General features: G+C 47.8%; 2 protein-coding genes and 1 long non-coding RNA gene across 12 annotated transcripts; 2 read left to right on the top strand and 1 right to left on the bottom strand.

The window, feature by feature from the left end:
- Positions 1–224: 224 nt before the first annotated feature.
- On the top strand, positions 225–15,669 carry STRIP2 (striatin interacting protein 2). The gene is made up of 21 exons (XM_031605070.2): positions 225–646; positions 1,715–1,784; positions 2,523–2,597; positions 2,673–2,807; positions 2,914–3,034; positions 3,653–3,721; positions 3,805–3,911; positions 4,000–4,127; positions 4,511–4,693; positions 5,218–5,441; positions 6,121–6,186; positions 6,569–6,632; positions 6,925–6,996; positions 7,209–7,283; positions 7,836–7,933; positions 8,133–8,259; positions 9,552–9,652; positions 10,227–10,293; positions 12,299–12,403; positions 12,644–12,848; positions 13,911–15,669. Exons 1-21 carry the CDS (start codon positions 512–514, stop codon positions 14,159–14,161), a joined length of 2,478 nt encoding a protein of 825 aa, XP_031460930.2. The 5' UTR covers positions 225–511; the 3' UTR covers positions 14,162–15,669.
- LOC116236446 (uncharacterized) lies at positions 1,306–21,136 on the bottom strand. 9 transcript variants are annotated; one of them, XR_016461489.1, is made up of 6 exons: positions 19,657–21,136; positions 18,425–18,747; positions 16,924–17,092; positions 16,699–16,802; positions 5,104–5,246; positions 1,306–1,808 (listed from the first exon to the last, which is right to left on the bottom strand). It is a non-coding gene; the product is annotated as an uncharacterized LOC116236446 (long non-coding RNA). The 9 variants fall into 9 exon arrangements; XR_016461465.1 differs by lacking the exons at positions 1,306–1,808; positions 5,104–5,246 and adding exons at positions 14,466–14,575; positions 15,939–16,290; XR_016461499.1 differs by lacking the exon at positions 5,104–5,246 and having other exon boundaries at positions 1,720–1,808.
- A 182-nt stretch (positions 21,137–21,318) lies between these two features.
- Positions 21,319–24,733, top strand: SMKR1 (small lysine rich protein 1). 2 transcript variants are annotated; one of them, XM_031605078.2, is made up of 3 exons: positions 21,319–21,417; positions 22,532–22,583; positions 24,244–24,733. In XM_031605078.2, the coding sequence occupies exons 2-3, from the start codon at positions 22,581–22,583 to the stop codon at positions 24,445–24,447; spliced, it is 207 nt and encodes a 68-aa protein (XP_031460938.1). In that variant the 5' UTR covers positions 21,319–21,417; positions 22,532–22,580; the 3' UTR covers positions 24,448–24,733. The 2 variants fall into 2 exon arrangements, with proteins under 2 accessions (XP_031460938.1, XP_031460937.1); XM_031605077.2 differs by having other exon boundaries at positions 21,350–21,424.
- Positions 24,734–25,404: the final 671 nt, after the last annotated feature.

The following is a 25,404-nucleotide window of genomic DNA, read 5'->3' on the forward strand; positions in this document are numbered from 1 at the left end:
GACTTGGAATGGGGAAGGGGATGGGGATAGAGTTGGGGTTGGGATAAGGCTGGGATGGAAAAGAGAATGGGATGGGATGGGTTTTGGGTTGGGATGGAGATGGGAGTGGAGATGAGGATGGGATGGGAGCCCAAACCCCATCTGGATGTGGCAAATGTTTGTTGAATGGGACCAGTGTGGGGTCACTGTCCTCCCCTCAACCCACTGCCTCATTGACAGCCTCCAGCTCCCACAGTATAGGGTCACCCCATAGTCCCCCCAGCCCCTTCTATGGGCACCAACACGTGCCCCCCCAGCACCCTTTGTTCCCAGTATCCATCCTCTCAACGGTGCCCCCTCTACACCCCAACACCCCCATAGACCCCACCCCACCCCCACCCAATAGCAGGACGGGGTGAGGAGGTGTGTCCCCCCCAGCTCCGCCCCCTCCACTGAACAGCCAATAGGAGCGGGGGGGCGGGGCGCGAGGTGCGGCCCCCACGTGCGCGGAGGGGCGCGGAGGGCGCAACGCATGGAGGAAGCGGCGGGGGGGGCACCGAACCCGAACCCGAACCCCAACGCGGGGAGGGCCCGAATGGGGCAGCTTCCAGCGCAGCCCCCCGCTAAGGGCCGGGAGCTTTTCAGGGGACAGCGGAAGGAGTCCGAGGTGAGGACGGGGGACACAGAATGGGGCTGGGAGTGCTGTGGAGCTGCGGGTAGGGAGAGGGGGTCGGTTGTTCTGTGGGTGCATTGCTTCCATCCCACAGGCACGGGGAGTCCGAGGGGGTCCTGGTCCGGGGGGGGGGGTTCCCTGAGCAGTCCCCAGGGTCACAGTGCTGGTTATCCTAGTTGTGTGTCCCCTCCCTCCCTGCACCCCAACGACCCCCAGAGCCCGTGGCTGCTTCCCGCACCCCCAACACCCGGGGGCCAATGGCACAATGGCACCGGGGGGACCTGACCCCATCGCTGCGGAGCAGCCATGACCCACAGTGGGCTCCTGTGTTGGGTGCGCTGGGGCTTCACTCCCCTCTTCGTGGCCCCCCTGATCCGATTAGTCCTGAATTCCTCCTGGGATTTAGGATCCCGAAGGGGATCCGCAGCCCTGGGCTGCAAAAATGGGGCAAAAAAGCGGAGTTTTGGTGCAGAGCGCTCAGCCCCGTGCTGCACATCTTGGGGGTACCCATAGAAATGGGGCCGATGTACCTCGCTCCGCCCCACAGCCGGAGGGGAGCGATGGATCCACGACCCATTCATGCGTTCCCTCCCCGGGGTTTCACGCTCCAGTTCCGCTCCCGCTGCGGGAAATGGGGGAGCGGGGAAGGGGGGGGGGGGTCTGCAGACCTGGGGAGGGACGTATGGAGAAGGGACAACCGTGGAATTGAAGCTGGAAGGAACTGGGGAGCAAACGTGGGGCTGTGTGCAGGGTGGATGCGTGCATGGGGCTGTGCTGGATGGAAGCCATGGATTTAAGACGGGAAGAACTGCGGTCCATGCACGGGGCTGTTTGCAGGGTAAAAGCTGCGGGTTTACGTTGGGATGGACTGGAGTGCGTGCGTGGGGCTGCGTGCAGGATGAAAGCCGTGGATTTAAAGCGGAGGGGAGGTTTTAGGCTGGGGAGGAGCGGAGTGCACATGTGGGGCTGTTGGCAGGGTGCAAGCCATGGATTTGAGCGTGCACGGGGCTGTTTGCAGCCAGGGCTCGCTGCTATTTTTACGCACCACTTCCAAACACGCAGGGCTCTGTGGATTTCCCCACCGTGGAGTTCGAGTACGGGGACACCGACAGCCGTGGTGCAGAGCTCGCAGGTGGGGTTATGGGATGGCAGCATCCTGGTAATGAGAGAGAGGAGGGTTTTAATTAACAGAGGGGTTAATGACATAGGAGCATAGGGAATGTGTAGGGAAAATGATGTAGGAAACGGCGTAAAACCCCAAACCCTGGAGCTGTTTGCAAAATTACTGGGGCAAAATTACCCTCCAAAAAAATTCCTATGGCACTGCAGATGCAATGGGGCAGTGGGGAGGGGGAGATGGGAAGTTCCCTTAGGTGTGGCTGTGGGGCTCCTGCATGGCTCTGGGGGTCCCAGATCTTATGCCACACTGGGATATCCACGCTGTCCCCATTGCCTCATGGCAATGCGAAATGGGATCAAACACGATGGGTTTGGGAGCGTTGAGTCAGAACCCAATGCCCAGTGGAGCTCTAAAAGAGCTCAGGGACATTGAGATATCAGCACTGTCCCCATTAACCCATGAGCACCCACCGGGAGAGCTGCTGTAAGGCTCTGTGTCCCAGTTGGTTTTATTGGATTTTAATGCCACGTTGGGATATCTGCAGTCTTCCCATTGCCCCATGACAGCATGAAATGGATGGATGTGGAAGTGTTGAGTGGGAACCCAGTGCCCAGTGGAGCTCACAGAGAGCTCCAGGACAATGCTGGGGTTCTGCTCCACATCTTGGGCACATGGGGATATCTCAGAGGAATTTGGTGGTGATAAGAGGGGTGAAAACCTTTCCGGTAACCAATGACCCTGTTCCAGCAGAGCTGTACAGCTACACTGAGGAGCCCGAGCTCAGCACCAACCGGCGATGCTTCGAGGAGGAGTTTTGCCCCCAAGGTATGGGCTCTGTGTTCAGTGCCCCATGGCACAGGGCTGCCCTATGGCCCACACATCGCTCTGTCCCCTCTGCAGCGCGGGGCCGGCAGTGGCCTGAGCTGGACAAAGCGCAGCAGAGGGCCCAAGTCCTGCGGCTGCTGGAGGGGCTGGAGGTGGTCAGCAGGGAGCGGCGGCTGCGGGCAGCGCGGGCCATCCTCTACCTGGCACAGGGTGAGCACCTGGCTCAGCCTGGACCTGAGGTCTTGGGAGACCAGAGAGATCCTGGGGGGTCCCAGGGCGGCAGTCGCTGACCACATTCTTCCCTGGGCCTCCCCAGGAGTGTTTGGAGACTGTGAGAGCGAAGGCGATGTCCTGCACTGGTCACGGCACAACAGCTTCCTGCTGTATCAGCTGGGCACCTTCAATGCCTTCCTGGAGCTGCTCAGCATGGAGATCGAGTGAGAGGACAGCTCCCACCTTCCTCACCCTCCTTTTCGTCCTATTCTCCTCCACACCCTCCTCTTCATCTTAGTCTTTTTTCCATCCTCATCTTCCTCTCTTCCTCATCCTCCTGGACCTCTTCTTCATCTTATTCTTTCTCCCCATCCTTCACCTTCTTCATCTTATTCTCATCTTCCTCACCCCTATCCTTCCTCACCCTTTGTCTTATTCCTCTTCATTATCCTTACCCTCTTCATAATATTATTTCTCCTCATTCTCCTCACCCTCTTTTATCTTATTCTCCTCATCTTTGCTGTTTTCTTCATTCTCCTCACATTCTTCATCTTATTCTCATCCTCCTCTTCTTCATCTCACTCCTTCTTTGATCCTCCTCACCCTCTTCCTCTCCTCCTCATCTTCTCCACTCTCCTCTTCTTCGTCTTATTGTCCTCATTCCCCTCCTCCTTTTCATCTTATTCTCCTCATCTTCTTCATCTTCCTCTCCTCCCTGTCCTCCTCACTCTCCTCATCTCATTCCTTCTCACTCTCCTCCCCGAGGCCACCACCATGGCTGTATTTTGGGAGTGGGCTGAGGATGAGGAGCCACCCCACTGAGCTCATCCCCTTCCCCACAGCAACAGCCAGGCATGCAGCAGTGCGCTGCGGAAGCCAGCCATCTCACTGGCCGACAGCACCGAGCTCAGGTACCTGTGGTGGTGGCACTGGGATCCACTGGGGATGATGGTTGGGGACCATGTGTCACGTCTCCACCGCACTGTCCCATAAGGGTGCTGCTCAGCGTTATGTATCTGCTGGTGGAGAACATCCGTGTGGAACTGGAAACGGATCCCCCGGAGTGGAAATCCTGCCGGGAGACCTTCAGGACAGAGCTGAGTGAGCCATGGGGGTCACGGTATCCTTCAGTGGGGACACCCCTGGGATGGGGACAGCCCCAAACTCACTCCTGCTCCCTCCCTGCCAGGTTTTCCCATGCGCTCTGATGAGCCCTTTGCTCTCTTGCTCTTCACGATGGTGACCAAGTTCTGCAGCGGCCACGCTCCACACTTTCCTATGAAAAAGGTCCTGCTCCTGCTCTGGAAGGTCCTCCTGGTGGGTGCCCAATTTCCTTTTCCAGGCACTGGGAATGCAGTGAATGGTGCTGGATGCAACCCAGTGCTTAATCCAAACATTGTGGGGCAACGTCATCGAGCTGTAGATGTCCCTGTCATTGCAGTTGGAGTGGGTGACCTCTCAAGGTCCTTTCCGACTCCAACCATTTTGTGATTTAGGATGGCACAAGGGGATGACCAAAGGTGAACCATTTCTTTTGGGATTTCTGGAATGCAGGGTGCAGAAGAAGGCTGGAGAAAGTGCTGTGCTTTCTTCCTTCTCAACTCCCCGCTTTGATAACCTCCACCTAGAAGCCCCAAATTGCTGCGCAGCCCTGGAGTCCATCCCCTCCCCACTCTGCCACCTCTCTCTTTGGTCCCTAGTTCACGCTGGGAGGATTTGAAACCCTGCAGACGATGAAGGTGAGAAGGAGGGAGGAGCTTGGGCTGCCACCCCTGCCCGAGGACAGCATCCAGGTGATGCGCAGCATGCGTGCTGCCTCACCGCCCACCTGCTCCATTGAGCTGGCTGAGCAGCAGCAGAAGCGTGGGCACCGCAGCCGCCGGGTAAGGGCCTCCTCCTTGGGCATGGCCAACCCTTCTCCAACAGGACCTATCATCCACTTGAGATGCCATTTTCCTTCCCATTTTCTAAAAACCTGAAAAATAAAAGCTGCTGCAGATCAGCCCTGTGAAGCAGTCGAGATGGAGGAAGTGAGCAGACAGCCCTGACCCTATGGCAAAGGGCTGATAAGCGCTGAGACCAAACTGCTTGCAGCAAACTTGTCTTTTTTTAGCTCAGTTCCTGGTGTTGTGGTGGTGTGGTCAGAGGATGAAAATGCCTCTTTTGCTGGGGTAGGATGTTGGATGGTATCTCCAATAATTAAAATGGAAAAGGGGGTGACAGAGAGTTTGTTGTACAGAGAGGGGTTGTTTCTTGTCCAGGTTCTGGTGGCAGCCAGAAGGGAAATTCTCACCCAGGGCATATCTGGGAGCTCAGTCCTTTAGGATGGAGATGTCAGGAGCTGTTGGCTGGGAGGAAACTGGAATCCATGGCGTGACATTGATTTCTCCATCCCCTTCTGCTGCAGCCCCTGATGAAGCAAGACAGCCTGGATATCTACAACGAGAGAGACCCCTTCAAGAACGATGAAACAGGAGTTGATGAAGAGGAGGGTGATGAAGTGGATGGTGGGATCGAGGGGGAGCTGGACCTGATGGAGCGGGATGCTCTCCTCCCTACCATACCAGCCCAGCGTCCTCCTATTGAACGGGTGTCATTCCCCAAAGGGCTGCCCTGGGCCCCCAAAGTCAGGTAGATCGTGGGATGTCATTGCCATCCTCCCCAGCCCTAGCCAAGGCTGGCCAATGCATGGAAATGCCATTTGGGGAATCCCGGGTACAATGGGAAGGGATAGAGAGCATGGGCTGGGAGCTTTCCCAGCCAGCTGCAAGGGTTTAAGTAGGGCAGTGCCCTAGGTTAATTGTGTGGTTAATGAGCATGCCCCTTATGCACTGAGTGGTACTCGTGTGTGGCCAAATGAAATCTTCTTGAGGGGCCTTGCTCTAGAGGGTGAGAAACAGGATAAACATGGCACAGTATGAAGGATTGGTGCTATCCCTCCCAAGACCAATTCTGCTACTTATGATATGGAGGGGGGGTGTGTGGAAAAGAGGGTGAAATCTTCAGTCCCATCTCTCAAATCCACTCATGCTGCTTTTTGCTTTTTGCTGCTGATCTCATCCACTATCTGTGAAACACAGGAGCACACATGGTGCCATTCCGCTCCATGTCAACATGCTCAGCTCTGGTTTTGGTTCACGTTGTTCCTAACCAATGTGAGCGATGGTGGCTGTAGTCAGTAGCTATGAATACCTCTAGAAATTGATCCCAGAAAGCTAAAAGTTTCTTGTCCTGCACCAGTGCCCTTTCTTAGCAGTTCAGATATATGTGTGTTTTTCTCCTTGTTTTCATTTCTCTGATGCTGCATCAGGCAGAAGGACATTGAACATTTCCTGGAGGCAAGCAGGAACAAATTCATCGGCTTCACTCTGGGACAGTGAGTGTCATGTGTGAGGGGCCACCAGAGCCTGTCCCCCAGCTCCCCTCGGTGTCATTTATCTGCCAGCAAGCACCCACAGAGACTGGGCTGTTTCAGCTCACCAGCTGTGTGCAGTGTGTGATGCTCATATGTGATAGAAGCGCCCCAGATCTCCTCTCCAGTCTTGCAGTCATAGAATTATTAAGGTTGGAAAAGACCACTAAGATCGTCAGGTCCAACCATCAACCCATCACCATGTCCCCAGGTGCCACATCTGCATGGTTCCTTTTGGAGAAGAAATTGTTCCTAGTTACCTGAACGACCCCTGTTGCAATTTAAGGGCATACCTCCCATATTATCTCATCTTAGCCTTGTATTTACCTTCTGCCTTCCCCTCCAGGGACACTGAGACCCTGATAGGGCTGCCACGGCCCATTCATGAGAGTGTGAAGACACTGAAGCAGGTGAGACAATGGCTCTAAGATGGGATCAGACCAATAGGCATCTCACAGAAATGAGGGAATCTTTGGCCAAGATCACCATGGCCATGGAGAGACTGCGGGGCATCAAGTTTCATATGCATCAGCTTGGTGATACATCACTCACAAAAGGTTTGGAGTTGCTTACGTGCATGCTCTCAGCCCACAGTAAAGGTCTGATGCAGATTCAGTCCTCAGCAAGCTCAGCAAATGCTGTCGTTGCTTGGTGTTGCATCCTGTATTTGTATCATTGCTCTGCCTCTGTGTATTTTTCCAGCACAAGTACGTTTCCATCTCAGATATCCAGATCAAGAATGAGGAGGAGCTGGAGAAGTGCCCCATGTCTCTGGTAAGATATGCTCCCCATCACTACATGGACACAGGGAAGAGATGCCACAGAAACCTGTACAGTTTGGTCACACCTCCAATGCTCTCAAACACCACATCGTGACCCAATCATTAAGTCCCCTAGTTGATTTTTGGGGAGGTTATTGACATATCTCAAGTTTGCAGACCAGAAATACATTTTCCCCCCTTGTTTTCAATGTTTCCCTGTGCTAGGGTGAAGAGGAAGTTCAAGAAACCCCTTGTGAGGTCTTGTATCGAGCAATGCTATACAATCTCCCCCAGTATATGGTAAGCCTGTGTTTCTTAGAAATAAAAGAGAGTCTGTGGGTGTTTGGGATCTGAACACTGGGATTTTGGTGGGAATCAAGAGTAGAGCTGGGTGGAAAGTCATCTCCCAGAGGAGGGTTCCATAGGATCAAGGTGAGCAGATATCCAGGAGTATGGTCCAATGTTTGGAGATAGGACAGTAGGCATCCCTTCCGTCTTTCCTATGGCCTCAAGAGACTCCCACACAATACAATTAAAAAAAATCAAAATTCAGCTCTGTGAAGATGCTTTTTGGGCCACCTACAGTCTATCTGTAGGGAGAGACAAACATTTAAATACATTAAGCTGCAGCGCTTTTATCCATACCACTAGAGCTCAATGCATCAACTTAATACAAAAGCTGAGCTGCCCTGCTGCCTGCAGTTGGGTACAAAAGAAGAGCTGAGCATTGATATAGCTGGCCTATCACCATGAGTGGACCTTGGGCTGGTGGAACCTTCTAGAGCTGGCTTGAAGTTGTCCAAGGAAAAGGAAGGGATTCCCCCTTTGCCTTCACACCTGCCTCCTCTGCAGATCGCTCTGCTGAAGATCCTCCTTGCTGCAGCACCCACCTCCAAGGCCAAGACTGACTCCATCAACATCCTGGCAGATGTCTTGCCTGAGGAGATGCCGTAAGTCCTCAAGGAGATACCTTCAGCTGTTTCAGCCTTGGATCAAGTAGGAAAGCTGGGGGTTGCAAATAGATTCAGGGGGCTCCAGAGGTGGGCACAGAGCTCCAGATGTGGGGATGGCCAGATGTTCCAAGGGATGTGGGTCGGTGATGGTCCCATCAGGTTGATGGTTAGCCTTGATCTTCCCCCACCACGCCAGCATCACCGTCCTGCAGAGCATGAAGCTGGGGATTGATGTGAACAGGCACAAGGAGATTATTGTGAAGAGCATCTCGGCACTGCTGCTGTTACTCCTCAAGCATTTCAAGCTGAACCATATTTACCAGGTGAGCACCGAGAAGGAGTCATGGTTGGTGCTCACAGGGTTGGCACATCCTTAGAGGAGCTCTCCAGGAAGTGTTTCCAAGAGGAGCTGTGGATTGTAGGGATGAACCCTCGCCCTGGGACATGATTTTTAGAGTGTTACTCATGCAGAAATAACCTGCCTGCAATATATCTTTGGCTGTGTGTTGACAGGGTGGTTTCCACTCATGTGGAAAGAGCTCTCAGATTTGTGGAAGAACACATGCTGTGGTTAATCGGGTTAGAATTCCGGAGATGTCAGGAGAAAGAGCCTCTCATGGCAGCAGGGGTGGGGAGGAGCTAAGCAGGACCCCTCCTGCTCTGCCAACCTCCATGACAAGCAGTGGGGCTGGGCAGGAGTCATGAGGTCCTCAACAGGGTTGAGCTCTCAGGGCTCTGGTTTCAGTAGAACAAACTCAGGGTCCTAGATGCAGTTTGATTTGTGCTAAACAATTAGTAGGTGAATTTTTTTTTTTTTATTATTTTTTTTTTTCTTTTTCTTTTTAAAAGAAGTTTCAGTGTGATACAAACCCATGTATGCTATGACATATATAGGAGGATTAACAGAAATCCATGTATTGGATTGGATAGAATAAAAAATATATATATTTCCAATCCTACCTTTGTTCCACGTTCCCCTATATCCTAGCTTGCATTCAGTCCCTTTTTTCACACCAAAGCAGCTCCTTGCATTTCTTCTCCTGGGTGGCAGCACTCCTGCAGACCAGTGTTAGGTCTGGAGAAGGTCTGTTGTTGGGTTTCTTTAATGTTTTCCCCTTCGTTCCGATTTTGGGTTAGCTGTCCAAGCTTCTCAAGCTGCTGGCTGCTCTTGGTGACGCTGATCTGTGCAAACTGGTCTAGGGAGCCTGCTTTGGCAGAGGGGTTGAAGTCAATGATCTCTAGAGGTCCTTCCAGCCCCTACAATTCTATGATTCTGTAATCTGGGAAGGGAAGTTACCCTACATCCTTTGTAGTAGTTAATCTCCTCCTTTTCCTTCCATATATAATGCTTTCCAACAGTTTTTACCTTGAAAGGTGACCTGCAGTCGCTGAGCGCACCTCTTCTAGAGTCTTGCCATGAAATTCTGCATGGCAATGCACTTTTCCAGCTGCTGGGAGTCGTTGTATGTGATGCAAGCCTTACACAGCAGACTTGTGCACAAGGAAGATGGTCTGCCAGGTTCAGAGCAAACCATCCAAACTGGAAATGGAAATTCCCAGCACACGCTTCCAGTTGTTCCTGTTGACGCTGATCCGTTTCGCTTCTCTCCCCCAGTTTGAGTATGTGTCCCAGCATTTGGTGTTTGCCAACTGCATCCCGCTGATCCTGAAGTTCTTCAACCAAAACATCATGTCCTATATCACTGCCAAAAACAGGTACAGCCACACATGTGATGGCCAGTGAAGCTGCAGTGGGAAATACAGCACGATGCTCATACAACGACAGCGCGTGGCACTGAACCCTCTCCATGCCACATGCTCTCAAAAAAAAACCCAAACATTTATATATATAAATAAAATGTATGTGTAGAGTACATTTTATTATTATACACACATACACATATAATATATATATATGTGTACACTTGAGGGTTTTTTGGTTAGCTACTCTTAAAAAGGCAGTAGATCCGGAGGCTTGGAAACCTTCTTGGGCAAGACTTGATGCCCTTGCCATGCATTATCTTGCTGGTAATATTCTTGCTGTCAGATATTTCCATTTTAATCTAAAATTTGCTTTTTGTATGAGTTTTTGTCTGTTTGTTTGTTGGTTTTTTTGTTTGTTTGTTTTGGTTTTTTTTAGTATGCACACAAATAACTGATCTGCCATGTCCTAATGGATCCACCTCCTCCGAGCCCCCACTAATGCATGCCTGGGAGCAGGGAGGGCTCCGCTCATTAGGCTCACACACTGACTGTCCTTAATGAGTCTCTTCTTTCCCATCTTCCACAGCATCTCTGTCCTGGATTACCCGCACTGTACAGTCCACGAGTTGCCTGAGCTCACTGCAGAAAGCCTGGTAAGCAAAGCAGAGCACTTGTGACAGTACTGCTCTATGCAGGTGGGCGAGGAAGGATTTTTCTTTTATTTTTTGTGTTCTTTGCATCCAGCCAGCCCCAAAAATAGAGCTTCTCCTGCATAAAGACTTGAAAATTTCTCTCATTGCTGCTGCTAAAATCTCGAGCCTATGTCATTTTCCTTGGCTGTGGACACGTTGCAATCATAGAAATAAAGGGAAAGGCTTCTTATGGTTTTGATGAGCTAAAGCTGGCCCGATGGGGACATCTAGTGACACATCGTTGTGAGCTCTGGTGGCACACAGTGCTTTTTTACCTTTTATCCTTGTTTCTTTTTTTCCTTTCTCTTGTTTCCTTTTTTTTTTTCTTTTTTCTTTTTCCCCCCTTTTTTCTTTTTTCCCCTTTTTTTTCTTTTTTCCCTTTTCATTTTCTCCTTTTTTCCTTTTTTTTTCTTTTCTTCCCTTTTTCTTTTTCCCTTTCTTTCTCCCTTTCTCCTTCCTCCCTTTTCTTTCCTCCCTTTTCCTTTCTCCTTTTTTTTCTTCTCCCCCCTTTTTCCTTCTCTTTTTTACCCTTCTTTTTATTTTTACTATTTTTTTTTTCTTCTCCTCTTCTTCTTTTCCTTCTTCACTTCCTTGTTTATTTATTGCCTACAGGTCCAGGAATGATGTTAGGTCTATTTCTATAAAAATCCAGTGCCTATTTATAGAAATCAAACACACCCTGGTTCTTCAGTGACGTTTGTGCATGTAGTTGTGTTTCTGTTCCTTAACCAATATTTTATGCTGTTTTTTGTTTGTTTTAACTCCGATGCACTGATTTAACATCACAGCCGTAACACATTTCCTAGCAGATGTAACAGATGATAATGCTTTCAGGGGGCTGCACACAGCAGGATGTGCTTGGTTTGTTTCTGTGAAAAACTAGGACATACTCAGCAGTGCTGTTTCCAGAGTAGGGACTGTGGGAACTGCTGTTCCTACATAGGAATGGATAAATAACTCAGCTGCAGTATCCAGAGGTGGTCGTGTTGGGAAAAGCCTCCCACACAGCCATGGCCTCTGCTGGCAGAAAAGCGCATTTGCTCAGAATGACTTTCACCAAATCCCAGAATTTAAGTGTTTCCTATCAGCAGATTCCTTCTTTTTTGGCCTCCAAAGAATGATATGCATGCCACTGCTTTCACCGTTGCTTACTGGGGTGATATGCTTGGTGCTTGCCTTTAAGAACAAAGACATCATGCTGACAGCATTTTCTTGGGTAAATCTTGTTTTCCGACACTTCCATCAGTGTCTAATCACACTCTTCACCTGAAGATGCCCAGAAGGTGGAATTCTCAACAGGCTGTGATTTTTCCAGTGGTCATTAAGGCTGTAGCTTGCTGTAACTGGCTTATTAAGCTGGCTTTTAAGCTGGCCTATAAAATAAGCAGCACTTGTTTCTGCTCTTACCCAAATAGGTTATCTGTGGGATGCTTGTGCTGCACTCAGCGCTGTGCAAGCATAAACCAAGTGGCTGTGCTGATGGAATTAGTGCTCAGATGTGCCACGGGCACTACTTCCACACACTGGTGCTGGGGGTGCTGACATGCAGCTCATATTTAAAATAATGCATGGGCTGCACTTAAGCTGGATCTTTGCTATAGAAAAATCTTGTTCTCCCAACAGAAATGTTGCTGGTTTCTATCCTTTATTATTTTGTCATTTCTTCTTATTTATCTATACTGTCTTCTAAGCATGCAGTAATTTACGAAGTGATTTATATAATTAGCAACAAAATGTTTGCTGAGCAGTGATGACTAGGCTGTAATTTGCTTGGCAAACAATCAATACAAATCTCCCAAAACACACGTTTCCCATGACAAAGCAATGTGATTTCTCCTGGATAACACTCTAAACCAAAGCACAAATTAAAGCACTGAGGATTTCAGAAGGGTTTCCCTGTCTCTGCGTGCCATTGGCAGTGTGATGGTGAACCATCAGGCCTCTGCTTTCCCCTCTTTTCTTGCAGGAAGGTGGAGACAACAACCAGTTCTGCTGGAGAAACCTATTCTCCTGCATTAACCTGTTGAGGATCCTCAACAAGCTGACCAAGTGGAAGCACTCGAGGACAATGGTAAGGAGGATCACCGTAGTAAAGTTGTCAAGGAAGCAATATGTACCTTCATCCAAGCCACTAATGAATGAGTTAACCCAATGTGGACAACAGTGGACCCAGTGCTGACATCTAAGGACAAAGACCACTTCTTTGTCTTCCACATGCTTTTACAAAGTGGTGCTGCCCAGAGCTGTGCAGGCAGCATTTCCATTGTTTTGTTGAGCTCACTGCGCTGATTTCCAATGCCTTTTTTGGCAGATGCTAGTAGTCTTCAAGTCGGCCCCGATACTGAAGCGAGCTCTGAAGGTGAAGCAGGCCATGATGCAGCTGTACGTTCTCAAACTTTTGAAAATCCAGACCAAATATCTGGGGCGCCAGTGGAGAAAGAGCAACATGAAGACCATGTCGGCCATCTACCAGAAGGTGCGGCACCGCATGAACGACGACTGGGCGTATGGCAACGGTGAGTCATGCTGGGAGGAGTCCTGTTCATGGGCAAGTTTAGCCCTAGGACCTGTTGGAAAGCTATAAATTTGCTTGGGCCAGCACTTGAGTTTTCTTTTTCTGAAGCCTTAATGCACCATCAGGAGGGAACTAATTGCATGAGGAATAATCGGATCAGGATGGGATGCAGTCAGGTCTCCAAGATGAGTTTCTACCAAACCCAGCCCTCCATTTTCATTTTCCCAAATTGATTGCTTTTACCACTGAGGCATCAAACTGCTCTGCACCAAACTTGCATGCCTGGGATGGCCACAGAGGGGAAATCCAAGCAGTGACCCCATACTTCACACCAGAGAGACAGTGTTGGTTACAGCCCAAGGTTGTGAATCCATAAGCTGAAGCACACACTGGACATGCTGGTCTGTTTAAACAGCTCTTCTGTATTTTTAGAAGGCTTTTCCCTCCTTTGAGTGCTGCTGAGACCTTGGCATGAATTTTTTAAATCTTCATGGAGCAAACGATTAGTTTGTGTAGAGCTAGAGCTCCTAAAGGCCAAATATCAAAACACTACTTTTTTGTGTTTATACAATATTAACATATTTAAAGTATTGTGGTTATTATAATCAATTCCTAGTTTTCCAACACTGTTAAATTTGCCCAAAATTTCAATTTTTTTTTTTCAATAGGTTACAATTTGTGACGTTTTAGCAGTGTGCTTTAAATCTTGATCTCTGCTTGAGAAGTCTGTGGAGATTTTGAGCAGAAGTGATGAGGCCTTTCCAAAAAAAGCAGCTTTGTAATTGTTTGGAGTCCTCAAAGCAGAGAACAGAAATAATTGCATTTCTATAGGAAGCTTTCTAACTCTGCTGAATTTACAAGTGATTTTAATACATTTCAGTTAATTACTTCAAATTAAAATGCATGCATAATGGGAACTCGTTATGAATAATTATCATAGAATTAAGAATAACGAACTGGCGAATCAATGCAGGCATGTGATGCTGTAAAACCTTCATCCTTTCTTTTGTTCAAACCTTATTTTTTTCCACAATTCTATGGTCTTGCTTGATCTTAAACCTAGATATTGACGCGAGGCCGTGGGACTTCCAGGCTGAAGAATGCACACTGAGAGCCAGCATCGAAGCCTTCAACAGTCGAAGATACGACAAACCTCAGGATTCAGAGTTTGCACCAGTGGACAACTGCCTGCAGAGTGTGCTGGGCCAGAGGCTGGAGCTTCCTGAGGACTTCCACTACTCCTATGAGCTGTGGCTGGAGCGGGAGGTGTTTTCCCAGCCCATCCGCTGGGAAGAGCTGCTGCGCTACCAGTGAGAGACACCACTCACCCGTCCCATCCCAGCAGGGACTCCAGGTGCTACACAGTGAGGAAAGGAAGATAATTTTAAGTAAAGCTGGAAGAAAATCACCTTCTTAAAGAGTCCAGGCCTCTCTGTAACCATCCAGACACCTCAGCTCTCATTTTCTTGGAGGTCTTCCCTTTGTTGTGACTTCTTGGAGGCCGAGGACCAGGTTCCAGCATCTCATTCAGGAGTGGCCTCACCTAGTTTTCACTGCAGATTTACAACTGTGTATGAGAGATCTGAGTCTGTGCTGTCCCTCAGCTTGTTAAGTCTGCTGTAAGAGTATCTCAGCCTTGATAGGTCTTCATCTCACCCAGATGCCTCAAGCTGAGCTGATGTGTTTTCATTTGTTCAGTTACGATGATGTGTTTCAAACACCACACTGCTATGATGAAGTAAAAAACACAAAATAGGTGGCACCATCTATGACAGTCCCAAGTAGAGTTGGATGACTTGGCCAAAGGGGATGACACTACCACTTGTCCCCAGGGCAGCATCACTGCTGGGATTGTACAGCAGATTTACAGATTTCTTCCACAATTTTTGCATTGGTCATTAGGTATAGTAATGCATTACCTTTACCACTGTTCCACTTTCCTTCACCCCTCTGCTCACTGCTATGAGAGTAAAATGAACGAGTTTGCAGAGCAAAGAGCTGCAGAGGAGGTTCACTGCCATGTTTCTCTCCACCTGCAGTAATCAGAAATATCAGCCCAGAAGTTACTGACCCAAACTACAGGATGTCTAAACATACCACACAAAGGCTTTTTTTCTCATCAAGCAAGATGCTCCATTACAAAGTCCATACAGGGAAATAAAATGCAGCAGGCTGATTGTTTTTGAAGGATAATTACTTCAACATTAGGTTTCCAGAGAGCTTTCTTCATTGCTCTATACCCTTTGCAGCCCTACAGGAGACAGTCTTCTGGAAAATAACCTGATTTTTGCACAGGTTTTTGGTTCTTTGGGAGGATGTTTGTGCTGAGTCTTAAAGTGGGAAGGAAGAGTGCTTTGGGTACCACTTTGCTGCCATCATATGACAGAAACAGCAGATGGTGCAGTCCAGAACATTCAGACTCACACAACGAGCTGTGAGTATGGTGACAGGGTATGAAAGATTATAAAAGATAAAAGATTATATCTTTTTCTACAAAATGTTGTCAGCCATGCACAGGGAATCCTGGTCTAATTTTTCCTCCCTTATGAAATCAGTTCTTTTGTCAAAGAAAAATGTGTCAATATAGTGCAGGCAAAAGTGGACTTCTCCCACACTGTACTGTTACTGATACAGCGAGCATGCAGGTGATAAAACCACAGGTATTTGTCATGGCAGGATTTGTGCTTATTGCTGTGGAATTGAATTGAGAATGTTTCCTTGATGTGGTTTGCAAAAGGCACTTTTCAAAGAGCTGCCATTAGTAAACCCGCTCACCCTTTTAAGAATGCTTCTGTTCACAATAAACCAGTGTGACTTTTCAAGTCTGTTCATTCACGTAAACTTTCTTCTTCGTGCACCTTAATTTACATACTAATTTTGGTTGGTTTTATTTCTTTTTAGAACTCTCCCTTCAAACTAACCCAAAAAGTCAGGTCTCTTGCATATGTAAGTGATAGAAATGCAGCTGTTGTGTGAAATACCACTGTTTTCAGCCACATACTGCAAATAAAAAGCCCAAGACTAGCAGGACAGCTTAGGATTTTCTCTGTGATGATTTATCTGATTTTCCTACCAGATGTGCAGCTTTTACCTGGTGTAGGGATCCTGCTTTGGCAGGGGGGTTGGACTCGATGATCTCTGGAGGTCCCTTCCAACCCCTACGATTCTGTGATTCTGTGATTCCTCATTTCCCTGCAGGTCAGCATCTTGTAGCTGGGATTAATGAACTTGCAAACTTAGAAAAGTCCTTTGTATTTGCCTCAAAACTGTTTTTTTTTTTGGTCTCTTCCCTGCAGTGTTAGTGTAGGTCCTGGTTATTCTGTTTGACGTAAGGTTCGTTCTTCTACATTTTATATTTAAATTGTGCTTCATGTGAGGGTTCCACAGCTTATCATGTTTTCTATCTTTACTGAGAACGGAAATACAAATTCTTGACTGAATCTCTGTGTGGTAGAAAGGTGGAAATAACTGTAATGTTTCAATACTATTTCCACCACCAAAAATTTAAGCTCTGTAGATATTCCCTTATGTGAAAACTGAGCCCATGTGTAAAAAAAAGTAAATAGGAGAAGGCAGAGCTTTTAACTTTAAGTTCTTTTACCCCGTCGTGGCTTTATCTCACTTTTATTGAGGCAGGCCATGCTTTGTAAGGTGGTGTTGGGCTCATGAAAACCACTGTTCTCACTGCATTCTGCAAAGCAGCTGTGGGGCTGACACACCAGTTTAACAGGAATAGGGGGAACCTCTTATTCTAGTTACAACCAGATGTGGGTCAGTCAAACAATGCAATAAGCTCAAGACTTTCCCTCAAGGTGTTTGAGCACTGAGGCCCCTCTGCAAAACTCTCTTACCAGCACTTCCGAGCCCAAGGTGCTGCTTCTCCAGCAGAGCTAGGAAATATTCCATCCTGAGCAATTGGAAATTACCCCCCTTCACAGTGGGGGTTTCCATCTCCCTAAAAGAGAGGTAGGAGGCAGCAGTTATGGGAGAATCATTTTGATGCAGAACAAATGAGTTTCAGAGCAAAGTTTCTAATAGCTTCTGTGCAGCTGAGGGAACCATATCTGTTATCTTACCTCGAACACAGCTGTTGGTTCCAGGAATGGCTATGTGCTCAGTTTCTGTTGCAAACAGCATGCAGAGCTTTTTCTTCACCCTACAGCTGGCCGCAGAAAGTTTTGCTGTTTGCAAGTTGTCTTCTTTACTGCCTGAAGATTCTTCTCCTTCCGTTTTTAGCCTCATTTCCTAGGGACAGAATGTGCAAAGACATTATAAGCAGCTTATGAACTGGTTAGCCAATGTCATGCAAAGTTGAGCAAAGGATAAAAGGCCTCAAAGATATTCCCTAAGTTCCCTTGAAGACAACTGGGTGGGGGGGAGACCACATTAAGGTCTCAGCTAAGGCCCTGGTTGCCCTAAGGAAAGGATGTCATTAATTCCACAGCTTATGGAGCAGCTTATAATGACAGTGAGACGTGCTGGCCTGCCAGCTGCCAGAGCTGGTGCGCTCTTTATTTATCAAACTGTAACTACAGCAGTGACTGTATGAGGTCAGGCTTATTATCCTCCCAGTTTGCACAAACTTCCCTTAATTATTTATCTAAAGCCTTGCATGTGCAAACAGCAGCTTGTTTTTCTTAGCCTGGTTCAAGCATGTTTATGAAAACCAACAGCTGAGTTCACGGGCTGATTTTTGAGTGCTCAATCTAATATTGCTGACACACTTGTCATTAGTGCTACTTCTTTGTACCCTGAGTAGTTAGAAAAATATGGTATCTTGCCAGTTGTTTTTGCTAAAAGGAGATAATTATGATTGCTTCTTTCATGCCATGTGGTTTGTTAACAAAAATTAAACATCATCATTTTTTCTATTAACATAGTAAAAATATGAATTTTTGTATTATTTATCATTTTTCATTCATGATTTCTTTTATTATCTCCAAGCCTCATTCAGAACTGTTCTACTTAGAAAGTCTGCAAAGTCTACTGAACCACAACCATCACATCCTTTCCTCTCCTGTCCTTTTTGGCTCCTTCTGATTCCTTTGAGCTTTCCCTCAGCAATGAAAGTTCTGGCAGGGCTGTTTACAACTCAGAAAGCAAACTGCTGCAGTTACAGGCAGGAGCGGGAGAGCAGTGAGCAGCACAACAAAGAATGGGAGCTGAGCTACCAAAAACTCAACACCCACAACACAGCCATGCCCTGTCCATCCAATACTGAAGGCCCTGCTCCTATTCAAATGGCAAGGAACTTCTTAAGCTTACAATACACCTTCTGCATCACCCTGATAAGCTCAGTCTATGATACAGGGTAACAATATCCCTCATTTTCCTTTGCCACTCAATGCCAGAAGTTCATCACTGAGTGTGAACAGGGAGATAAAGTGCTCATCAGCCTCAGTGAAGCCTGATACTCCCACTGATCAGAAAGCGATTCTCTGACAAACAAAACCTTCTGGATCCTGCTTGTGGCGACAGAAAGAAGTACTGAAAAAGTTAGTGTCTTCTACAGCAAAGAAAACACTCATGAGAAGTTTAAGAATTGGAAATGTATGCTTTCAAGGTCTTATCACTTACCCTTGAAAACATGTAATGTGTCCAGATTACAAGAGAAGTGGATCCCCTGGACTGAGAGAGAGGTACTGCACCATATTCACAGTGATGACATTTGGATGTTATCTCTCATCTTTCCTGAACTCAACCCCTTTCTCTTCAGGGCAAATAAATTTGTTGGTTTCCATTCTGTTTCCAAACTGTTCTTTAAACCATCCTTCCTCCTTGATGCGGGCTGCTGTGGTGTCGAGTGGTGACCTCGTTGTTATTTCCAGCGTTCCCTGGTCTCACTTCTCCACTCAGCCAGGCTCAGCTTTCCCTCTTCATCAAAGAGACAGTCATTAGACCTGTGTTAATGCATTAGAATTACTGCTAGGTGAATCTTTCTGGATTGAAATTTGCTAATCTGTGTAATATATATCCATACTGTGGATGGTATTAACCATTACACAGATGTCTTCTGGATTTCTTTTGTTTCAAAAACATTCCATTTCCCTTCAGTTTCAGAATGAGTGAATCTATTTTTACACAAATATACAAACAGAACTGAATCTTAGAGATATATACTGGAAAATACAACATGTGACCCATCACACCGGGGACAGAACATGATGGGGATCTCCTGGGAGCATTGGTACCATCACACTTGATCCACTATGTATTATGTGGCTCACTTTGTAATGGAAATCTAATGCAGAAGGAGGCTGCTCAGCCCAGCTTCTTTTGCTTTCATTTTTGGGAGTTATTTCAACCATTCTTTAAGCCATGTTTTGTCCATAAGCTTGGCTCATTCTCTATACCCCCTTCTATTTTTCAGCATCGGACTGAAATCCTCTGCCTGCAAACATTTCCTCCACTACAGAGTTGTTCAGTTCCCCCTTCTGCACTTTGGCATTCCTAATCAATTCTATCAGCACGACAAAAAATCTGCACACCTTCTAACTACTGCATCCTATAAGAGCATCCAAAGCAACAGCTAAATGCTGATTGACCATTACAGCCATATGGAATGAAAATATATGTTTGTTATAAATCCAACAATCTCAAGGAAAAGGTGGAAGAGCAGAAAAGATGGCTGGAGAATTTCTGTAAATGAGATTTACAGGTTTACCTACAGCCCTTTCCAGTGCTGATTTATTACAGCAGACTGTAACATGTACAAACCTCAAACTAAGGGAGAAAACAAAGGCTGGACAACTGGTAGAAAAAATAATAAGTGTTTAAAAAAAAAATTAGGCATTGGTTTCATCACTCACCATTGCATAAAACCGTTGGCCTTCTGGACACCAGAAACTTACTTTATAGCCTCTGTGTTGTTTTCATGAAACAGGAAATTAATATATTTGAATCTCTGTGTCAGACTTGGTCAGAATCTGCCAACTTTTGGTTCAAAAGTTATAGCAGAAGGGATAAGAAGCAACCTATGTGGCAGTGAAACCCCCTTTCCTTAGGAAAATGTGCTAAAATCAGCAAACCTCCAAACTCCTACCTGTTATATTAAAGATAAGCTTGAAAATATGATAAGGCACATCTTAAAGGGTATGGGCAAGAAAGTAGATTCCAAGAGACAAATGTTTAAGAAAAACAGAACCGTGATTTAGGAAGCTTCATAGAAGTGCTGGGGTTTGGCAGTGGTATGATCAAGAAGTGGTATTTTCTACTTTTTTTTTTTTTTTAATGAGATGATTCATCTCCTACTGGTAGTTTCCACTTGTGCTTTGGACTCGTTACTTTGCAGAAGCTTGGTGCTGTGAGATGTGGAACAGAAACCAGCTCCCACCCTCTCCCAAAACCAAAACTAAACTAACTAAATAATAATTTAAAATTAAAAAAAAAAAAAAGTTCGTAAAAAAAGGGTTGAAAACAGCCGTTCAGATGCATACCCCTGTCTTGATCAGCGTCTTTATTAACGATAAGGATGAAGGGACAGAGTTTACCCTCAATGTTTGCTGATGGTACAAAGCTGTGAGGAGTGGCTGTGGCACAGCAGAAGGCTGTGCTGCCATTCAGTGACACCTGGACAGGCAGAGCTGGGCAGTGAGGAACGTGATGAGGTTGAATGCAGGCAACGTAGGGTCCTGCACCTGGGGAGGAATAACCACACACATCAATACAGGCTGGGGGCTGGAAAGGAGCCCTGAGGAGAAAGCCCTGAGGAGAAAGACCTGGTGGCCAGCAGGGGGACCGTGAGGCAGCAGTGTGCCCTGGTAGCCAAGAAGGCCAATGGGACCCTGAGGTGCGTTCAAGAGCGTGGTCAGAAAGATGAGGGAGATTCTCTCCTCTGCTCTGCACTGGGGGGGGTTTACCTGGAATCCTGTGTGCAGGGAGGGGCTCTCAGCACCAACACAAATCACAGAATCACAGAATCACAGACTCACCAACGTTGGAAAAGACCTACAAGTTCATCCAGTTTAACCTATCACCGATAGTACTCACTAAACCACGTCCCTCAACACAAAATCCAAACGTTCCTCGAACAGCTCCAGGCTCGGTGACTCCACCACCTCCCTGGGCGGCCCATTCCAACGCCTGACCACTCTTTCAGAGAAGTAGTATAAATCTCTCCTGGCGCAGCTTGAAGCCACAGAGGAGAGGATCTGCTCCCCCAGCACCACACAGCCCACGCCGAGGCCTTCCGCCCTCAAACACACAAAACCAGAGGCTTTTTTTTTTTGACCCTGTTTCCCCTCAGGGCCTCCGCGAAACAGTCTTCCCGCCCTCCTCCTGAGGCGACCGTTAATGACCTCCCGGCTTCCTCTGCGCATGCGTGGGCTGAGGTGGCGGGGCCTTGTTTTCTCTCATTACGCATGCGCGGAGTGAGGGCGGAGCTTGGTGACACTTCCGCTTTCTATTGCGCATGCGTATTTTGAGGTACTGGGCTTGCTGGAACTTCCGCCTTTCACTGCGCATGCGTGAGTTGAAGGGGGGGCTGGACTTGCTGGGACTTCCGCTTCGCAACGCGCATGCGTGAAAATGAGGAAGGCGTGGCGGGCGCCATGGCAACGCGTGGCTGAAGGGTGGGAGGTGGCTGCGAGGGGCGGCCGGCATCGAGATTGGGATCTGGGATTGGGATCTGTTTACTGCTTGGGGTTCACAGGGATGGGGATGGGGATTGTGATGGGGATGGGGATGGAGGTGGGGATGGAGATGGAGGTGGGGAAGGGGATTAAGGTGGGGAAGGGGATTAAGGTGTGGATGGGGAAGGGGATGGAGGTGGGGATGGAGGTGTGGGAATAGGGATGGATGGAGGTGGGGAAGGGAATGGATGGAGGTGGAGACTGGGATAGATGGGAATGGATGGAGGTGGGAATGGATAGAGGTGGGGATGGGGATCGGAATGGAGGTGGGGAAGGGGATGGGGATGGATGGAGGTGGGGAAGGGGATGAAGGTAGGGAAGGGGATGGATGGAGGTGGGGAAGGGAATGGATGGAGGTGGGGATCGGGATAGATAAGGATGGAGGTGGGGAAGGGAATGGGTATGGGAGTGGGTGGAGGTGGGGATGGATGGAGGTGGGGATGGGGACAGAGATGGGGAAGGGGATGAAGGTAGGGATGGGGATGGAGGTGGGGAAGGGAATGGGAATGGGAATGGGTGGAGGTGGGGATGGGGATAGAGATGGGGAAGGGGATGAAGGTAGGGAAGGGGATGAAGGTAGGGATAGGGATGGATGGAGGTGGGGAAAGGAATGGATAGAGGTGGGGATCAGGATAGATAGGGATGGAGGTGGGGAAGGGAATGGGGATGGGAATGGATGGAGGTGGGGATGGGGATAGAGATGGGGATGGGGATAGAGATGGGGAAGGGGATGAAGGTAGGGAAGGGGATGAAGGTAGGGAAGGGGATGAAGGTAGGGATAGGGATAGATGGAGGTGGGGAAGGGAATGGATAGAGGTGGGGATCAGGATAGATAGGGATGGAGGTGGGGAAGGGGGTGGGGATGGGAATGGAGGTTGGTGGGGATAGAGATGGGGATGAAGGTGGGGATGGGGATGAAGGTGGGGAAGGCGATGAAGGTAGGGATGGGGATGGATGGAGGTGGGGATGGGGATGGAGGCGGAGATGGAGATGGGATGGAATAATCCCAGTGCTTCGCACAGTGTGTAACTGATGGCATGGCTGTGTGTTGCAGGGTCCTGCCTTGGGGCTTGGTGTGGAGTGCTGCTCGCTAGGACTCATCCATGGTAATGCAGGTTTGGTTTTTTTGAAGGTATTGGCTCTTTCTTGATGTTGACAGGCAATAGGCTGTAAAACTCTGCATACCTTTTAGAAGGAGCCAAATCTGGTTGCTTGTAGGTGACAGCAAATGCCACACAAACATAGATGATACTTAAGAGTTCAGTTGTCACACTGGGTTGTATGGGATCAATGGGACATTGTTAGGAACTCTCATCTGCCCAACTGTTGCCTCTGCATGCCAAAAGAAGATGCATGCCAAAAAAAAAGAGCTGCTCAGCTTTGGTTGCCTGCTAAACCCATAAGGAACACCACGGCTGTTGGCTGGCATGCCAGACATTAGCTGTGGCACTGCTGTGTGTGCCTGTGTACATATGGATGAGGTGTGACTCCTGACAGCATTTGTGGTGCTATGCTGGAGGAGTCTGTTGGCTTCCCACAAGCGTTTGTCTTCTGGGAAGCCCTGCTCCAGGCTGTGCTGGACTGCGTGAGCTGACTGCAGGCTGCAGCTTACTAATGTCACATTCAATAAGAGACAGAAAAGAGAAGAAAAGAGAGTTGCTGACAAAAACTGACTGCTGACAGTCAAAGCCCAGAGGTCGGACGTATTCGCTGCAGAGAGGCAGCAGGAGCAGTGAGTCAGCTCTAAGTCAAAGACATTCCCTGTTTCTCACTTGCCCTTAGCTGTAAGCATCTTTGTCATTCTGAAAGATCAGCTATGGGACAAATTCTGACTAGGGATGTAATGGTGCTCACACAATCTGTCAGTGGCCCCGCTGGGATTACACAAACAGGGAGTGCAGTTGGGAGGCTGTTTCATAATCTGCTGTAAGCATCCACTCTGAAGCAAATCCATCCCAGGACATGCAGTATTCAACAAATTCTAGCCAGTTAACGTCTGTGAAAGGCTCATCACCCTCTCTGATGAATGTCTGTGTTGAAGTTTGCAGTGTGCAATGACTGAATAGGAAACACTACTGCCATCATCTGTAGCTCACACTGTTTTCTGTTTGTCTTCTTTTTCCTTTTGTGGACAGTGGTTCTGTGACTTTATATGGACCTTGTGACTTTTTGTTTTTCTTTTATACCTGTATGTACACCTCCACGCTGTGCTCTTGGGTGACTGAAGGTTGCATACCAACTGTGCTCTCATTCCATGAAAAAATATGCTACATGTGCTGCCTTCAGCTGGTTTGTTCCCATCTGATAGTTACATACGGCCTTTGCACCTATCCTTAATATTTCTAATGATTTGCACAGAATTGTTTAATTAATGGTGTGCAAAACTAGGTAAATAACAGAAATAGATGGGCAGAGGTGGTAAGTGACAAAAAAAAGGCATTGGATGAAAACCCAGCACATGGTTAATTGACTTTAGGAATGTATTACAATGCATTAATTAAAAAATCAATTGAAAAGACCATGGGATTTCCATTATGCATCGACCTATTTTAGCCAGACAGAAGTGCAGTGGAACACTAAGCAATCCTGTCTGATGTCTTTAAAGATTCTTACAGAGCAAATATAGATTTTGTCTGCGGTGAGGGGCTCTGAGCTAATATAGCCCGGACTGTGATGCCATGAAACTGTTCCAGGATGTCTTGGGATCCTCAGTGGACAATACAGAGGGCTAATTAACTTGTTTCCATGGTCATTTTCTCTCTGCAGGCAGGTAAAAGCAGCAAACCCAAGCGTGGCAAAGGCAAAAGCTCTAAAAACAAAACAAAGAAGGTGGTGAAGGACGTGGATATCCTCAGCTCAGCTGCCATGCTCAACGCCCATTACATCTGCCATAATGTCCCTGCCTGCTTAGAGGTGCGGGGCTTTCCTTGGCCTGGCTCCCCCAAAAAGAAGGGGAAGAGACGGAAGTAGTTGGCTGGAAAGCAAAGGATGTGATGAAAGCCAACCTCCCCTGATAAGAAGAGACTTTTTTGAACTTTAGACTCATAGCAGTATCTCCAGTGGTTAGCTCAAATATTTTGCCATAATCACTGTTGTGTCCACACAAAGACACTCATTATAGCTCAAGCTTACAGTGACAAATGGCAAGTGACACTGGTGCTGTCGTAATTTCAGCTGTGGCCCTTAGACCTTAGTTCTGTGCGGAATAAAACACTGAGTCTCAGCAGTCTGAGGGGGTTGTGGTGGGGTTTATTTTTTATATCCCATACCAATGCTGCTCTTATGCAGACAGAAAGTGCTCCCCAATGTGGGTGTGCCTCCAGCTCTTTCAACCAGTGCTGGTGGAAACTTGAGCTCAGATAGCAGATACCACACTGAGATCATCAGTGTCAAATACTTTTGCAGCAGCTCTGAGAGTCGCCTGGTGCTCCCTTTCTGGGTCAAAAGAGCTGTGCGATGCAGTCTGCATATCTGGGTGATTCACCTCATTTGGACAGATAAGTGATACTTGAAGCCCCACTGAAAACGTACTGCTGGTTCTCTTTTGGCTGCAGTGGGATTCTGGAGATCTAGCTGAGATGCTGGCAGTGACGCTGTGTTAAGTTAGAGGCGATGATGAGCCCACCTACCAAATCTCCCCTTTCGGTAATCGCTGTTAGTCTGAACATCCTGGCTGGAAACCACAAGATTTATGTTACAGATCAAAGTCGTTTCGCTCCATTTCCTCCATGTCAGTTTAAGGCAGCCCTTGGTGAAGCAGTACAGCAAGTGAGTCTGTGCATCTCTCCCAGATACTTCCAGCAGGCCGGCTGGAAGGATGCAGTGGGACAAGAGAGGATGTGTCCTGAACTGACACAGGCTGTGAGAGGTGGGAAGGAATACAAAATAGCCAGAATCTCAGAGAAAGAGTTAGGAAAAGATTATCTG

This window comes from Phasianus colchicus, chromosome 1 (assembly GCF_987193195.1).
Source record: "Phasianus colchicus chromosome 1, bPhaCol1.hap1.1, whole genome shotgun sequence".
Lineage (NCBI taxonomy): Eukaryota > Metazoa > Chordata > Aves > Galliformes > Phasianidae > Phasianus > Phasianus colchicus.

Excerpts from the sequence above, each read along its gene's own strand:
- STRIP2 (XM_031605070.2), top strand. The coding sequence starts at position 512 with ATGGAGGAAGCGGCGGGGGGGGCACCGAACCCGAACCCGAACCCCAAC. Across the intron at positions 3,035-3,652 it reads CTGCTCAGCATGGAGATCGA|CAACAGCCAGGCATGCAGCA; the intron begins GTGAGAGGACAG and ends CCTTCCCCACAG. Across the intron at positions 5,442-6,120 it reads CCCTGGGCCCCCAAAGTCAG|GCAGAAGGACATTGAACATT; the intron begins GTAGATCGTGGG and ends ATGCTGCATCAG.